Raw genomic sequence first — 17,904 nt, forward strand, 5'->3', positions numbered from 1 at the left:
AAGTTAGACGTCAACTGCTGGAAAGAGTGCTGAGTGTGAGGGTTTGGAGGGGGGAGGGAACCGTAAAAGTGAAAAGGGGGGAAGTGGGTGGTTAAATAGGAGACATGCACAACCAATATGGACCACGGATTTACTGTGAACTACAAATGCCCCCCCCCCAAAAAAAACCCGTCCATTACTAATACGGACAATGTATGGCAACCATTGGGTTATTAGGCCTTATTTGTCTCACTCAAAAGCTCACATACACACAGTCCACCTAATAGAGAATACAACCAAGCAGCAAAATAAAAGAATCGAACTGTGTGGCAAAGTAGACGCCGGCGACAACAATAACGCACATCCCATTGCGTTTCTTCCCAATGAACCTGCTGCGAAAAAAGAAGGGCAAACACACCTTGGAGTCAGAGTGGAGCTCCAGGTGGGGTTCGTGTCCGTTCTCAGTGGTGGAGGCCTCTGTGATGCTGATCATTGGGGCTGAGGAGAGTCATACAAATGGGGGCGCGTAAGCATCTTTGCGGGCGGGAACCGCGGAGACATACAACACAGTCAGCTTTCTTAACCGTCTGGATTGATCGTAAGTAAAACGGGTGTTCGTAGGCACTTTGTTATGTTCTCTGACTGTACAGTAGGTGGCCGCCTTGCTATAAAAATACTGTGCAGATGATAAAGAATACACTCCAATACCACATATTTAACCCAGTTAGGAACGGACGAAAACCCATTTCTATCATTTTAAAAAATAAAATAAAATAAAATCTCGTCCTCCATCATTCGTCCCAAAAATGGCCAGCCGGATCGTTCCGTCCCAGGGACAGAATGCCCATCTCTCTGCTATTTGCCCCCATGTTTTTTGTTAATATTAGACATTATTAACCAATTTCAAGTGTTGAAAATAGCTTGAGAAGAAAGCTCTCTTTGACACTTGAGCCGTCCGAGAAATGTTGTTAAACTCCGCCGCTATGCCACCATTATATAGCCTAAAAATTGAAAGTCCGGATGTTTTTTTTCGACAGTACCAAGTGAAAGCAGTGAGGTTTGATACATTTGCACAAGCATGTTTTGCTCCAAATATATGACTGTCATGCTTCGGTGCAGAAGGAAGTGTGTAACCCACAAAAGGTAGGTGCATTCATTTACATTCCCGGACACAATAACAAAAGGACCAACCCGGTGGCCCAGTGGTTCGCGCGTCAAACACACAGTGCAGAGGTCGTGGGTTCAATTCCAGCTCTGGCCTCCCTGTGTGGAGTTTGCATGTTCTTCCCGGGCCTGCGTGGGTTTTCTCTGGGTACTCTGGTTTCCTCCCACATGGCAGACTAATTGAACACTCTAAATTGTCCCTAGGTGTGAGTGTGAGCGTGGATGGTTGTTCGTCTCTGTGTGCCCTGTGATTCGCTGGCAACCGGTTCAGGGTGTCCCCCGCCAACTGCCGGCTGGGATGGGCTCCAGCACCCCCCGCGACCATTGTGAGGATAAAGCGGATCGGAAAATGAATGAATGTATGAATAACACTCCGCTAGCCCTTTGGCTAACTATTGTGAAAATAACCATACAAGTAACCTACTGAGATGCACTAGTAACACTAACAGGCCTATCCAATAGCCATGTGTCAATGTCCTACCTATCTACATTAATGGCCATACACCATTGGGGAGAAAAGGTGTGACTGAACAGCATACTAGTACAAAGTCCATGTACTTGGAAGTTGGCACTCAAATGCACAATTTGCTTTCCACGCAGTTGTCATGACCCTCAGTTGTTGATGTGAGTGTAGTGGATAAGCTCGTCCAGCTGAGGGCGATGTCACATGTGGCTTGGAAGAGCGACAAGTGTGCCCAAACTGTCAAGCCACACATTAGAAAAAAAAAAAAACAGGTGTGTGATACTTTCCTAAGATAACTGTAACATTGTGGTGAGGTTTTTCCGACCAAATAATGCCTTGGCTGTGCAACCTTTGAATCAAAGAGGAATTTGGTATGGTACACTCGACGCTACATTCATTTCCCCGTCGGGGCCCTCAGAACATTCTGCCTTTTCATCTCCGTCTCTGCATGGCAGGAAGCAGCTGCAGCTATTTCCCGTATCTGGTCAGACGGTGAAAAATGTACTCCTGAACACAACCCAGCCTGGATGTCTGCTGTCGGTGTGGGAGTGTTACCTCCATCTAAACTGCGGCTGATGCGTTTCGACGAGGTGCGCTCGAAAGCGGGAGCGGGCCGATCTATGAGGGTGCTGGCCAGGCGGGTTTGGGTCTGCGTGCGTCCGCTGTAACGGAACTTGGAGCCCAGAGTCAAGAAGCGCGGAGTGGAGGGCGGCTCTGGGGCGTTCAGCCTGGAAAATAAAAGGGAGGATCATGGAATTGTCGCTCTTGACATTTGCAGATAGGGTTTTATTGTTGGTTTTTTTTTCCCTCCCTACCTGAAGAAGCTGTGGTTCTCGACACAGACTTTCCACAGCCGTTTGGCGGAGCGATGATTTTGGAGTTTGAATCCCACGGTGCTCTCAAATTGCTCCGTCTTTCGGAAATAACAAAACACGTGAAAAATGGGGTCAACAAGTGCACAGCGTAATTGCGTTACTCTATTAGAGTGAACGCGGGTGCCGTAGCATCGCTTTTGTTTTGAGCTCAGCACAGCTTCTGAGTGGATGATAAAGATTAGGGGCTGAATCTTGGCTTGTCACATCGATGATGAGAGAGAGAAATGCCAACTCGTCAGAAGTTGCACCTCACGTATAAATGGAGTACTTATATGTGTTGAATAAACACATATGTGTCGCAAGACCGCGAAAAGCAGTTCAGGGACTTTAAACTCGACCCATGCGGTGAATCAGCGCTGCTCGCAGCACCTCACGTACCTCTCCAGGTCTGATCTTGATGTAGAAGTTGTTCCTCTTGTAGGAAATCTTGAGGATCTTGGGCCAAGCAAAGCGATTTATCCGCAGCCGGTCCTTGAAGACCAAGAGTCCGTTGGCACACACTCCCAGCATGATGTCCACGCCCTCAGAATCCTGCAATGGGACACATTCAAATCACTGTAGACATAATGACACCCCGAGTGCATGCACTTGCGGCGAACAACAAGGTGCTCGTGTCACAATTGCACCATATACCGTATTGGCCCGAATATAAGACAGTGTTTTTTGCATTGAAATAAGACTGAAAAAGTGGGGGTCGTTTTATATTCGGGGTCTAGACATTATACCCATTCGCGACGCTAGATGGCGCCAGATATCATTGAAGTGAATGCTGAATTGACTCCGCAGGCCAAAGCGAACCCCTGTCACGAAGAAGAAAAATAAAAAATAGCGGTAAGAAAGAAAAGAGAAGAAAATAATTGAAGAGATAACAGAATATGGAGAAACGTAGCGACAATCTGGAGAAAAGTGGGTCGAAGATCGGCCAGGTTAACTGCCAGCTGAGGAGAAGTTATGGTGTAAACTTCAAGATGCTTTTTCTCTCAAATATATTGTTTCAATCATTTGTTTCAGATGTACTGTAATTATTTTCTGTATAAAAAATAATTTGGTGTTCAAAAGGTATTTTTTCAAACTTGAGTTTTGAAAAAGAGGGGGTCGTCTTAGAATCAGGGCGGACATATATTCAGGCCAATACGGTAATTGCTAATATGAACAAATGTGCTCAAGTTCTGACATTTAAAAAAAATTAAACAAAAGTCAATGTACAGGTCCCGGTGTATGTACGCTAAACGTAATTTTATTTGCAGCTGTCTCAACACAAACTTAATTAGTCAATGGCAACGTGGTTGGCTGGCAGGCGAACTCGGTGCAAAGCTTTTAAGTCCGAGTCCATCTGGCAATGGTCAGTGGGGTATTGACTTAACACGGGGGGGGGGGGGGGGGGGTAACCTGTTGCTAATGGGGGTTGCAATAAGTAGATAATGGACACACACACGGGTCACACAAACTTGCCAAAGCTCATCGATCCCTCGCTTTGACTCCAGAGTCATTTTTCTATCTGTGACCATAGCAACACAATGTCTGCTGCTTTCAAATATTGACAGTGCAATGCCGCAAAAAAATGAAAAATGAAATGCCCCAATCCATGCTGCTCATGGGAGCATGCCCTTTTTATTCAAAGAACCACCGCCTCTTTCGCTTGTTCAAGGGTTCATCCGAGCGACTTGCCCTCCATCTCACATCCTCTCCTTTTCTATGTTTAAGCCTGCCATCTCCCTCTCTCACGAATACTTTCCTCCTCGGTTTTCCGGCACGGACAAATATCATCGCGACACACATGGGAATGTGCCGTCTGATGCCCCCGCTAGCTCAGCGAGGGAGGTGGGCTTTTCCCATGGCCTTCTCGTAAGTGTTTGCACAGCTGAGACACGCACATCAATGAAGAAAACTGCAGGGGTGTGTGTGTGGGAGGGTCTTTTTACCTTAGCATGGTGCAAGTCCACCCCGTACATGGACAACTTCTTGGCGTTTTCTAGAAACTGTGTGTCGGCCTGTGCTGGTGTCATTCCCCTGAAGGTCAGAGAAATTTAGCAGTCCGTAACCGCGCCTGTGTATCAAACTTGCTTTTCATCAATGGCTCTTACTTGTGGGACTTGTGTAACTCCAAAATCTTCTCTTCCATCTCTTTGCTCTGATTGGGGGCAAAACTCAGCTGGCTGATGTAATCCAGAGGCCGAGGCTGCTCGGGTTCGTAGTCGCCAAATTCCGCCTGTGGAATCAAACACAAAGACCGCAGACCGGTTGACCAGCTGGTTGCTCACACCAACAACAACACTTAAGGCTGCATTTACACTGCAGGAGCGATTGCCCAATTTTCATTTCATGCTAATATTCTTTTTTTTTTGTCTCCAATGAACTGATTCTATATCATAGTTCATCGTTTTAATGGCTTTGACTGTAGTTATATTTTATCTATATCCATCCATTTTCTGATCTGCTTCATCCTCACAAGGGTCACGGGGCGTGGTGGAGCCTATGCCAGCTGTCTTCGGGCAGTTGGTGGGGGGCACCCTGAACTGGTTGCCAGCCAATCACAGGGCACACAGAGATCAACAACCACCCGCGCTCACGACTAGGGACAATTTAGAGTGCTCCAGAAACCTGCTACGCGTGTTTTTGGAATGTGGGAGGAAACTGGAGTACCCGGAAAAAACCTACGCAGGCACAGGGAGAACACGCAAACTCCACACAGGAAGGCCGGAACAAGACCCTGCACCGTGAAGCCGACATGGTAAGCACTTGACCACCAGGCCGCTTATTATATATATGTGTGTACTCATTCAGTACCAGCCAATTCTGGAAGAGACGTTTATAAACGTCTTTGGGAGTGAATGAGTTAATATCTATTTACAGTGAAGGTTTTTTTTTTAAATATATGTATTTATTAGTAAAATTTATGCTGCTCTGATGCAGGTCCCACTTGCGCCATTTGAGAAAAAAAACATTGGAAATGTGTCACTCCATCCGCACCATACGTCTACTTCGACTTTACCTGCAGTGTGTATGAGCCCAGGAGAGCGTGAGTGACAAACGAGCAAGGCAGGCGACCGGATGCCACGTCTTCGCGGAGCTGCAGACATAACAGGTACCTTGACAAGAGAAACACAGTGAGTTAGTGGAGGGGGTGAGGGGGCCCGTGTCCGCCGGAAGGAGGATTAAATGCCGGTTTGCTTTGTTTGCCGTATGATTTTCGGAGTATGACAATTGGTCGGGGTAACCTCGCTGCTAATCCTCCACGCGGCAGTGGCGAAAAGTCAGTTGCGTAACGTTCGCTAAACTTGCGGACAGTGAATTGTTGTTGTGGATGCTGGCTAGCCTTAAGCGGAGGAATTCATTATCCAAATGGAGGTTTGCGAGTGAGTGACAGAATTCAAACACCACAGGAGGAGTCATCGGCGGGAAGCCGGTCCTGGATCCTGGTTACGAGGGGAAAGTCTTTCAAAAAAGGCAATAAAGCGGCATGGCTGACATGGACGCTTAAGTGGCAGTCATCCACTCGCTCGAGTTCTCTTCAGTGGGCAAACACAGCGCTGGCTTTAAACTGCTTTAAGGCCTGGAAAAATGCAGTGTAAAGTTCCTGTTAAGTGAATTCAGAGATTTGTTTCGAAATGCATCAGACGTGTTTGAAGATCATTGCTATAAACGGAATGATTTGCAAACTATGAAGAACTCAGCTGTGGAGATATCGTGTAAAGCTGTTGTTCACGATTTATGTTTTCCAGAATTTTGAGGCGTGGCTAAAACAGGCTAGGGACACACCTCAGCCCTCCCTCACGATAAAACAATTTGAGCAAACTTAGCTATGCCCACACCCCGAAAACACTTTTCAGATAGTCCAATGGCATAGCCTCATTAGAACGCCTCATTGTTGCCTGTGAGTGTGCGCACATCACAGAGAGAGAAACGTGACCAAGCGAAAATTGGGCGGGGCGGGGCGGGGCGTGACGGGTGGTGTCCACCCTGACAGCCAGCTTGTGGACTTGAGCTTTAGAGCGCCTCAACGTGGGCTGTGAGTGTGCACTGGTCAGTGTAAACCCCGGACTGTTTTGTTTACAGGAATGCGGACGTCCGATCCATTTTCACGCAGCGTTCATGTTGAGTCTTCACCTTGTGATGTCTTCGGTGAGCAGCGAGGGATCAGGTGGGTAGAACTTGACGTTGAATGCAAACTGCCAGTTGTTACCTAAAGGACAGATGTGAAAGAGTTGAACAGAGGAAAAAAAACAGGGGGACTATTTGTGGAAATGTGAGATTTCGATGTGATCGGGGTCATCTGCGGCTCCATCCATCTCGCCTCCTACCATCTGTGTGGGTGTGTGACTCGGACACGGGAGAGCGAGGCGAGTTTCGAGCGAGGGGCAAAGAGCAGCTTTTAGATGGGGCTAAGCCGCCGGCATCTCTCACGCAAGCATCAACACAAACAGAGAACGCTCTGCTGGCTTCATCCAATACCAACGTGTAATCGTCAACAAAGGCACAATTGCTGAAAAACATTTGCTTTCATTCTGTGTTTATGAACTATTTTCCCAATACGGACGAAGTTTCAGGTCAATAAAGCCCGTTTTGACATTTACTCGGTCACTATGCAAATTTTTCGATGCGCTTGGAAAAAAAACCCCTGCAGTTTCCAAAATAATTCAAGGACATTTAAAACCTCCGGATTTCGACGGCAGAGTATTAACTGACTGTAATTAAGCGCGCGACTGTGTCAAACCTTCCATTTTTGCACCGCTGAGTTTTACACACGGACGCACATGGCAACATCTGAAACTGCACTCGGTGAACCAAAATGGCATGTTTTCTTTTTATTTTAAGTCTGTAAAGTATATTCTCTTCAAATAAAAAGTGAGAACTTACTGCGGATTTGTCTCTTGATTTCCTTGGTGGGGTCCAACCAGCACTGCGGGCAGAGACAAAAATGTGTGAGACACTTGGAAGTTACACACTGGGCCTAATTGACAAAAATGTGCGCCAAAACGGACGCAAAGTTGCTTGCTCGCGCAAACTGCTGCGACGGTTTTCGTTACTTCTACACGAATTGAGATTTTAATCAATCGGGCCCACCGCGTGGACACTTTTGCGCGTATTTGTGTGTGCAGGCAAGAGGGAAAGCACCTTCTGTTCGTGGTGGTCCATGTACGTCAGACCAAAGTAGTCCTTCTCCAGCAGATTTAGGTGCTCGCACACCCTAAAGAACAGGAATAGACCCTTGGCTCGTTTCTGTAGTAAGAGAGAAGGCAAAAGATAGAGTAAAGACTGAAAAAAAAAACACCTATTCACAAATTTAAAAAATAGTGGGTGACTATGGACTAATTTAATCGCACCCCAAAAGAAGAAATCAAAACCAAATGCACGTCCACACAAGTCACACTACCGTAGACCCTTTCAGTTGATATTTTGTGTATTTCTTTTTTTGTGAATACAGTCATACCGCATTTTTCGACCATAATCCGTTCCAGAAGGCTGTTTGAAAACCGATTTGTTCGAAAACCGAAACCACGCTCTTTTAAAAAAAAAATCTTGATTGAACACGTCTGTTCACCATGGAACGCTAAACGAGGAAGCGTCACTTCCCCGTCTACCCGAGGAAGCGTCACTTCCTCGTGTAAGGAAGGCGAGAGGAGTCAAGTGACGCATTCAAGTGCGCTCAGTTTGTTCGAGAATCGAAATTCGGTCGTCATCCGAGGCATAAAAAACTTGAAATTTTTGGTCGAAAACCGTTTTGGTCAAGAACAGAGACGTTCGAAAACCGAGGTTTGACTGTATCTGGAAATCTGTTCTACCCCCCCCCCAAAAAAAAAATCAATATAAGGAAAAAAATGACGATAGATTTACCCTCATTATATCGACAACATTTAAGACAGGGGTGTTACACTCATTTTTGTCGCGGGCCACATGATAATTACCGTTTCCCTTGGAGGGCCGTGATGACTGAAACTCTATAAAGAAGTAAAGAATAACGTTTTATTCAATTATTGTTAAATAACTGTAATGATGGATTTAGTGAGAAGAAAATGCTTCCAATATGTCGCTGATTTATTACATCTGAAAATGTGAAATTTTGGTCCAGATTTTAGCAACCTCATGGAAGTTGTCATCTTTGATTTGCTTTCGTAGGGCCACTTTAAATGATGTGGCGGGCCACATCTGGCCCCCTGGGCCTTGAGTTTGACACATTTTAGAAGATGGGACACGTTTTGGTATGTGGCGCTTCACTTCCTGTCCGAGCGTCTGCATCAATGCAGCTCTGTCTCCTCAATATGCGCTCCGGGTCGCATTCCATCCAGTGGATCATAAAATCCTCCACACTGAGTAATGACAATGACATTTAGTCACACATCCACAAAAAATTCACTCACACACACACGCATGCGCACACGCAATGGGCTACAGTGACCTTTACACAGGCAGAAGGTCAGACAGAAAGCAAGCGGGTGGAAAAACATTCAAGACGGGCAGCGCGGCGTGCGGAAAGTGGAAGCAATCAGGAATTAAAGTTGCCATTTCTCTTTTGCTTCCAACAAGAAAACATATTCGGTACGTTCTTCCATTCGGTGGAGCAAACGCATCGTATCTTCAGGTAGGACGACTGACGGCTTCCCAAACAACGATGTGAGGCCGCTGCTGTACAACATTTGTCGTTTCCTCTCTGGAATGCATCTTTCTGCCTCTGCCAGCCTGGCCATGCCATTGGGTATGTGCGTGCGTGTGTGTGTGTGTGTTTAGGACAATAGCAGTTGTTGCAGTCTCAGCGTTATCTGTTGCAGGACAAACCCCCTTGTGTTCAAACGACAGTGGCGCACTGGAAAGCATTTTTTTGGATATTATTCAAATCTTTGTCTGTCTTATTTCATTGGGGCTATTTGGCTCCTGTTTGTGATTAGCATTACAAAGCGCATGTCCACCCTGACGTCATAAGAATGTACCGTCTGTGCTTCGTAGTAAGCCGCAGATGTAGGTAACTAATCTAGCGGGGGGGGGGGTCCCCCCTTGCGTCCCCTCACATAATCTGCTAAATGTGTGTGTTTGTGTCTGCGTGCATGAGTGTGTAAGCGGGTGCTTCGCACAGCCCACGCGGCAGCATCAAACTCCAGCTTTAGTCTGGATTTATCTCGCCGACCCCACCCAAACAACGAGAGTGGCTCAAAGAAGCGAGGCAGAAGATTTTCGAGCCCCTTCACATGCACTTGTGCACCCACACACGCACCGGATCCTATTCACGATTGCATCATTGGCGGAGAAACACTCACGTATGACCGACAGAAGAAAACAATCTCACCTCCACCTCGCAGGTGAAGTCCGAGCCGTCCAGGAGGGTGACGTGACACACCACCAGCTTCATCCTGCTCTTCCTCACCAAGCGAAGCGGCGACTGGAAAATGGAAGTCTGGCCTTCGGTTCCCTCCGCTCGCTCCTTCACCTCCGCCTCCTCCAGCTGCTCCTCTTGGGCTCCGCCCTCACCTGCGACTTTGACTCCCTCGACGCTTTTCTCCTTGACTTTCGTTTCCAAGGCAGGCTGGAAAACAGAAAGATGGTTGAAAGACCCTCTCCGGCTCTTTCTTCCTGAGTGCGCTTCTGGAAAAGTGCAGGGCGGGCGGCTCTTTTTGGCTCGCCGACTGAGGAGCTGATGTCACAGGGTGGGCCTGGGTGGCTCATTGTGACGACTGGACGGAACACTGAGCAAGAGGGTGGGCTGAGCGGCAAATATGCGCGGAGGAGTTCCAAGACTGATTTGACATCTGTGACAAAAAAAAAAAAAAAGGTTCCCCATGCCTGGTTTGTGGTCAAAAAACCTCTGCAAAACAAAATTGCTGGCTGACTGTTATGACACCTTCCCCTCTTGTTTGCTCGCCAGCGGTTTAGCTTGTGGTTTTTTACAGCGTGGGATGCTGCAAACTGCAGGCCTCGCGCGGCAATAATTACCAGCACTTAAACCAACAGACATGCTTTTTTTTCTTTTTTTTTTTACATTCTAAAGATCATCGGCATTAATCGCCAACCCGTTAAATCGACTTTAAACCTTTCAACATGGCCCATCAGTCAAACTGAACCGCCAACAAACGTTCTCCAATGGGCAGACATTGCATGAAACGGTTTATCACCTTTTCACTTTTCCTGACTATGTTGGAGGAACGCCATTTTAGGCAAGAGAGCGGAAGCGGAACAGACTTGCATCCAAACCACGCACTCTGTAAACAAACCCGATCGTGGCACAGCCCCTGCGTCGCGGCCATCGAGACTCGTGACAGGCTTCAGGCAGTACGTCTCCACCCCAAAAGAGTATTTAAATGATTTATTTGACCTCTAGAAGTAGACATACAAGATATCATTATTGCAAAAAGCCCATTTAATATGTCAGAAAAGCGACTTTACTTGCATTTTAGGGACTATAAATCGCACTTATTTTGATAATTTGGTTGGTCAGGCACCTTATACAAAAATCTCTACCTCATCGTTTTGACTTTCTTTTGGTAGTTGGCAGCTTTTGGTTTATTACCAGCGGTGGCCAGAAGGTGGTGGTATTTGTCAAATGGCAAAAAGAAGAAATATGAGGAGAAGAAGAAAAAAAAGTAGCGGTAGTGGACTTTCGATCTTCAGGCGGCATAACGCAGCATGGTTCCCACAGAGTTAGAAAACGGTTGTTCGCACACAGACGAACAACCATCCACGCTCACACTCACACCTAGGGACAATTTTGAGTGTTCAGTGAGCCTGCCACACATGTTTTTGGAATGTGGGAGGAAACCGGATTACCCGGAGAAAACCCACGCAGGCCCCGGGAGAACATGCAAACTCCACACAGGAAGGCCGGAGCCGGGATCGAATCCACGACCTCTGCACTGTGAGGTCGACGCGCTAACCACTGGACTACCGGGCCGCCCAGCAACAGTATTGATTTTGAAAAAATATGAACGTGTCCATATTTGGACATAAGCGCCATGCATGCCATCAAGTTACCTCTGTGTCTGCGCTGGCGTTGGAATGGGACTCTGCTTCCTTTTCTTCTACTTGCTCCTGGACCGGACTACTTAGCGCCTCGTTCTCTTCCACTTCCTCTGGGTGCCCATTCACTTCTGGTACCTCCTCCTGGTTGCTTGCCTCCTCTGGTGACGGCACCTCCTTGGTCGGGGAGGTCTGGACAAACCATGGTGTTTATTTGGAAGCTCCAAACAGCAGGGCTGGGTAATCGTATGACGGGAGCAATCCGTGTGGATGTACCTGGCTTTGAGATTTCTGCTTCTTAAACCATGTGGGAAGGTAGCGCGATATCCCCTTGCCCTCTTTCTCCTTCTGCCTCTCCGCCTCTCCCTCGGTGGCGGCCACTTCCTGACTCTCGCTGGTGTCCTTCTCCGATTGGCTGAGCCGGGCGGCTGATTTCTCCGCCTTCTCCTTCACCTCTGTCTCCGAGCCTGCCTCTGTTGTCATGGCGACACGTCACGACCTGCCCGGCGCACAAACGGGTGATGAGGATAGATGATGTAATAATGTTGAACATAAAGTCATCATGCTGATAATTAAATAGATCTAATGAATTTGTAGACGCAGCATATATGTGGTATGTGTATCCCTTTTATTGACAGTACGCTTTCGCGACTAGACGATAAATATATTCGTCAATACAATACAGCTGTATTGAAATTTGAAAATGAAATTTTTGAATGAAATTCAAAAAAATATACTTATAAGTATGCAGTTCATTCCACCATATTGTCAAGAAGAAAAAAAACCCCATCTCAGTAATGTAGTTAGTAGTCCACAGCACTGAGAGTAGTTTTAAGGTATCAGCATGCATTTTTTACCGCGCCCCATCTCAGATTTGAATTAGCAGAAAATCATCTTTTATAAATGAGGCCGTTGCAGCCGAATGCTTTTAGGCCCGTTTGTCTCTTTTCACTGAGTCACGAAGGCAGTCAAGTAACATGGGGAGAAAATACAGTCAGAAACATTTGGCTTTGGAAAGAACTCAACCTTTGGCTCACGTCACAACCACTTCCACGTTAAATGGGAATTGTTGCGTAAGCATAACACAGCAAATTCCTGAAAATGCAACTTGCCGTTTTTTTTTCTTCCCCTTAACCACGCTGCTGTGGCTCACACACCCACACTTATCAACCGAAATATCTCTGGCGGCGCTGTCGACAATCGACACATTTGGACAGTCCGTCCAACAAGCTCGCTGTTCTTAAAAGCTGTGTAAGAGGGCACAGAAGGGCTAAATGTGAAGATAAGCAGACAGCGGCCGGCAGTGAATGAGTGCGCCTGGAGAGTAGGTAACACTATTAATGATGGCCACAGATTGAACCAGGAGCAGATTATTTCTATTTCCATTATTTCTCATCGCGAGGCGGGGGCAGGGAGGAAGGGGAGGGGGGTCATCGAACGTCACGGAACGGATTGTGTTTGACTTGCATTGCATGATTATGCGTGTGCGTGACCATGTGTACAAACAAACGGCTTCGGGCCGAGGATTAAAACGTGATTCATTTCCGATTAAGGCATTGTCATCGCCCAGTGTCCTTTCAAAGTGTTCGAAATCTTCAGTACTCTCCTTTGTCACCTTCCTGCCATCTTGACCATCTTTTTTTTCCCCCTGTCAGTACAGCGTCAATGTGAAGCAGTGGGGAGGACACGGTAATAAAAATAGAACAGGTCTCCTTACGCACGGTCAGCTCATGAAGGGAGGGGAAGATGGATGGATGGATGGAGGGAGGCACGTGTACAATAAATGCCTGCATGTGCAAGCTTGCTGCAGATAAGGAGGGCAGAAGATAAATAATGTAGATGCGCCCAAGGAGACAGTTAATAGTTTCACTTCAACAAGGCCTGAACCATTTTGAAGCAGAATCGAGATTGCTACCCCCCCCCCCACTCAATATTACGATTGATTTTTTTTCCCCAACATCTGCCCATCTATTATTTTTAACAAACGTGAGCAAGAAATGAATCTGGGTAGCCCGATGGTTGACTGGTGGAATTTGTATCTTCTCCCCATGCCTGTGTGGATTTTCTCCGGGTATTCCAGTTTCCTCCCACATTCCCAAAAACATGCATGGCAGGTTATTGGAACACTCTAAATTGTCCCTAGGTATGAGTGTGAGCGCGGGTGTTTGTTTGTCTATGTGTGCCCTGTGATTGGCTGCCAACCGGTTCAGGGTCTCCCCCGCCTACTGCCCGGAGACGGCAGGGATAGGCTCCAGCACCCTCCGCGACCCTTGTGACGATGAGCAGCTCAGAAAATGAACGGATGGATTAATGATAGAACGATATGTCTTGGTTTTTATTTTCAGGGCCAATGCTATTAACGACATGGACTATTCGGAATCGTGTAGGCCAGGGGTGTCAAACTCATTTTTTGTCGCGGGCCACTTTGGAGTTACGTCTGCCCTCGAAGGGCCAGTGCAAAATCTCAATGTTATTTATTACCCATTCCAATTTAACATTTTGGTACAGATTTCAGCAAGAATCATGATAGTTGACACACATGATTTGCTCCCACGGGCCACATAAAATGATGTGTGTGGGGGGGGGGGGATCTGGCCCCCGGGCCTTGACTTTGATACCCGTGTTGTTGGCCGATAACCAATGTTTGGAGCCGATATGAATTTACGACTCCCGCATACTCGCAGTTCAGCATCGGTGTGCGTCTTTGTTTTTGCAAGATGTCGTCGTTCGCGGCCATTTTACTGCTGGACTAATTTTAAAAGAGCGGGGACCTTGTTCCACCCTCTTGTAACTTTGTTGCTCTCTCTCTCTCTTTCTCTTTGGGTGCCTCTTTCTCTTTTTTTCCCCCAGCTGCACTCACCTCCCTGTGCTCACAATCCCTCTCTTCCGGGCTCTCTTTTCAGTCCCCATCCAATGGGTCCCTCGCATTATCTCGCCCCCCGTTCCGGGTTCACTCATCTTCCCACAGTCTGCATAAACAATGGCGGTGACACTATTACGGCCTCTCGGCATACACGCAACGCATGGACATGCGGAGTGTTTTATGGCGGGAGATTGTGATCTGAGCAGGGCGAGCAGACCGCAAAGTTTGTCCGCGGATGGTGACGGCATCTGTTTGAGTGTTAACGAGCTGGCAATTTCACAGCCAATTCGCACTGTTAATGGAGGTTAAATGTGCAAAGTGAGAAAAAAAAACATGGTGTCGCAAATCTCGTAAGACCTCGCAAGGTGTTGACAAGAGGTCAGCTATCATAAGATCATTTTATAGTTTTTCTTAAGTACGTTTTAAAATATTTATTTTGCTTGATCCTTTCACTGCCAGCCGTTTCCAAGGCAGAGGTCCACATATTCTCAGCCGTTTTTGAGCATTTTCAATGAGCTTTTAAAATTCACGGAATATTGCGTGCTCTGACAAAGTAAGAAATCAAAGAGTAGACTCTATTCTTTCGTCGGCAAACAGAAAAGCTTGTTGCTATCTTTTTTCGTTCTTAAGTGAGAAGCATTAACACCGGTTTCCGACCCAAAAGCGGAAAAAACAAGTTTGTGTTTGTGACTGAGACACCTCAAAACTATAAAACAATAAAACAAAAGTGCCGTCAATGGCTTTTTTTTTTTTACATGAAGATTGTCATTTACATTCTAAAAAATGTGCATGAGCTGAGGCGCGCGTTAAGGTACGCTTCTTCTTACACTTGCATGCCAGTGAAGAATTTCGAAACATTGGACATCATTGAACCCCAAATTAACGATGGTTCCGGATACCACAGCTTCAATGTAGCAGCTTGACTAAATCACCACCGTGTAACGACAAAACATTCTTCAAAAAGAGCTACGGCCCTCACGCATGCTTACCTACTGTTGCTTTTCTTTCCCCTTGCAAGCAAGCTCCTGTCCTCCTTTTAGCCTCTTGCCTTTCCCGCCCCTGCGCCCCACTTCTTTTTTTGTTTTGCTCGCTTTCTAAAAGCGCTTCTTATTCCTCCCTGCAGTCTTCTCTACTTTGGTCTCCCACCTACAAAGCTGTCAGTGCCATTTTCCTCTCCCTCATCCCGTCGGCTCTCCCGCGGAGCTGAGCGCCTGCCTCCCGCGGGACTTGCACCCGTGGAAACGAGGGCAGAAAATGACGAGAGAGAGAGAGAGAGAGAGAGAGGAGGGGAGTCAGAGAGAGGCGAAAAGGGGGGAGGGAGAGAGAGAGCAAGAAAGTGAGCGTGTCTTCTAATAGACTGTCACTTCAGCTCCAATGCGCCTATTCCAGTTTGCAGTTCAGTTAAGGGAGTGTTTTCCCCAATTTAGCTTTTTCACTTGTTTACTAATCAGCATTCGTAGACAGGCACCGGTTTTTGACCAAAAAGCGGAAAATATATTTTTTTTTGTGGAGAAAAAAAATAACAATATGTCAAGCAAAATACAGTAGCGATTAATGCTTTTTTTGTTGCTTTTGTAACATATCAAAGATTAAAGCAACAAAACATGCCTGAGGACGGAAGAACTTTTGATGACACAATAATTGATTTTTATTTACTAAGAAATGCGCCTTCAGCAACGCTGACTCACCTCCTGGCTTGACGAAATGTACAAACACCAACAGTTTGATATTCAAAAGTTCGAACTCAGATCACCTTTAAAGTGCATTTTGGTTGAGCAAGGGATGGATTTTTTTTAGGCTGATGTGGATATTCTAATATTTGGCAGATAAACCTTCAATTAAGTTAAAAAAATATATAGGATAAAATGACTTCCTTTCTGGTCCCTGAAAGATATGAACTACAGGCAGAACAGTTGACAGTTTCACAATACTTTGTCCTTTAGCATTTTTTTTTCATTTTGCAACAGAAAGAAAAATCGACAAAAATTGGCACTTTTTTGCCAATTCCTTTTTGAGGGGAATGTTTGAATGTCACTCTCGTTGTCTTGTGTTGTAGTGCGTTAATGTGTTAAAAATAATAATAATAAGAAGAAGAAGAATGAATCGGCCGTCTAATTTTAGGTGCATCGTGAAATCTCACCCAAATATTCTTAACTTTTTTTGGTTTTGTGGTTTACGTACAAATATTACGTACATTTCCACCACGATACATACGCTTGCAAAAACTGCTGAGTTTTCAAAATGGTATTTCATTTTGTCACCACGCCAGTGGACTCTGTTGCCACCTCCTGCAGCTTCTTGTTCCCTGTGTGGACATTTCCTTGTGGACTCCTCGTGCTTCCCCCTGAGTGACTTTGCGAATACTCTTCAATAAACTACGCCAAGTAGTACGCCAACGATACCTGCCTGTTGTCGTGCTTTTGGGGTCACATCCAAACCCTAACAGAGCCATTCTTACCACTGATGTCTCTCAAACAAGCCCCCCCAAATGTGCTTACAGACCCACCCACTCACGTACTCAGAACTTTTTGGCTGTCTGTCTGGATTTAAGGGGTCGTCGGCATGGCGATGACTGCCTGAACCCTCAGATGTACAATTTTATGGGAAACGTAAACTAGAGCGGGGCCGTGACAAAGACGTCAAGACTGCTTTCATTTGTGCTCCCCCCCGCCCCAGTTATTTGGCTCCGCGTGTGTGACAAAATCCAATAAAGACAGGTATAGAAAAAGCCGGCCTGTCCCTTTGCGTCCATGCATGCGGCAGTGTCGGGGCAAAAAGGGAGCACGGGTCACCACGGCAACAGCATTCATGGACACTAAGCATAAATCCCCATGGAGACAAGAGATTACTGCAGAAAAAATAAAGATTATTGAGCAGGCGTACAAGTGACAAAAGAGATTATGGTCATGCCTAAACCTCCTTTTCAGAGCAGATTTTACAGCCGGCTGATGTTACACGCCGGAACCTACAGGAAGTGCTCCTTCCCTTTCTTTATGCCCTTTTTTTTTTTTTTTTATGATCCAAAACTGAGGTCTGCCAACACTCAAATCCTCAACTGCAGATAAAACAACCTGGAAGGATCATATTCAAAACCATCACTCATTAAATCCATGAACAATTTGTCTTACATTGAATGTATTTACTCTGTAAAAAAGTTGATCAGCTCACACACACGCTGGCCGCTGTGAAAACACGGCTGGTCCTGCCACACTGCGCACTGATTCTCAAATTGAGGATTACACAAGGGGATAATCTGCGAGTGTATGTTTCCGTCTGTTGGCTTCTCCTGTCCGTCAGTCCCTTCGGGCCTGTATCTCTTTCTGTCGCATGCGCTGGTCACTCTGTTCGTCAACAACATTCATTCCGAACAAGATTTCAAAGATCAGATCTTGCCGTGAATTTGCAATCGGGTAATTAGATGTAGCGGCAACTCACTGAGAAATGTGTAAGTGTTGAAACGATGTCAGCCTCCACTCACGTTTGCCCAAATCTCTCTTTGGATGTGTGAGTGAGAAGAATGGCTGGGCTCATATGTGCCATTGTTGCCCGCTAAACTCTCCCATTCAGCGATTAGTGAGGTGAGGCGCGAGCAGCGTCTGTGAGAACGTGCGAGTGAG

The 17,904-nt window shown here is 46.3% G+C and overlaps 1 protein-coding gene across 12 annotated transcripts in view; it reads right to left on the minus strand.

Moving 5' to 3' along the window:
- Window positions 1–17,904, minus strand: part of LOC147185782 (protein 4.1-like) — a 37,991-nt gene that overhangs the window by 16,148 nt on the left and 3,939 nt on the right. For 10 of the 12 annotated variants that reach the window (XR_015099465.1, XM_086104501.1, XM_086104505.1 and 7 more), the window contains exons 2-14: window positions 11,701–11,923; window positions 11,440–11,616; window positions 9,761–9,997; window positions 7,597–7,701; window positions 7,339–7,381; window positions 6,589–6,664; window positions 5,474–5,570; window positions 4,566–4,690; window positions 4,404–4,491; window positions 2,860–3,012; window positions 2,422–2,519; window positions 2,162–2,334; window positions 398–477 (exon numbers count right to left, since the gene is read on the minus strand). Coding sequence is in view for 11 of the 12 variants with exons in the window: in XM_086104501.1 (XP_085960627.1) it covers window positions 398–477; window positions 2,162–2,334; window positions 2,422–2,519; window positions 2,860–3,012; window positions 4,404–4,491; window positions 4,566–4,690; window positions 5,474–5,570; window positions 6,589–6,664; window positions 7,339–7,381; window positions 7,597–7,701; window positions 9,761–9,997; window positions 11,440–11,616; window positions 11,701–11,907 (1,659 nt within the window). In the remaining variant the exon portion in view is untranslated. Of the gene's footprint in view, window positions 1–397; window positions 478–2,161; window positions 2,335–2,421; window positions 2,520–2,859; window positions 3,013–4,403; window positions 4,492–4,565; window positions 4,691–5,473; window positions 5,571–6,588; window positions 6,665–7,338; window positions 7,382–7,596; window positions 7,702–9,760; window positions 9,998–11,439; window positions 11,617–11,700; window positions 11,924–15,276; window positions 15,543–17,904 lie in introns of those variants that run through there. The other 2 variants (XM_086104496.1, XM_086104506.1) reach the window with 1 other exon arrangement.

Source organism: Hippocampus guttulatus, chromosome 23, assembly GCF_054856545.1.
Source record: "Hippocampus guttulatus isolate MCC_2025c chromosome 23, RoL_Hgut_1.0, whole genome shotgun sequence".
NCBI lineage: Eukaryota > Metazoa > Chordata > Actinopteri > Syngnathiformes > Syngnathidae > Hippocampus > Hippocampus guttulatus.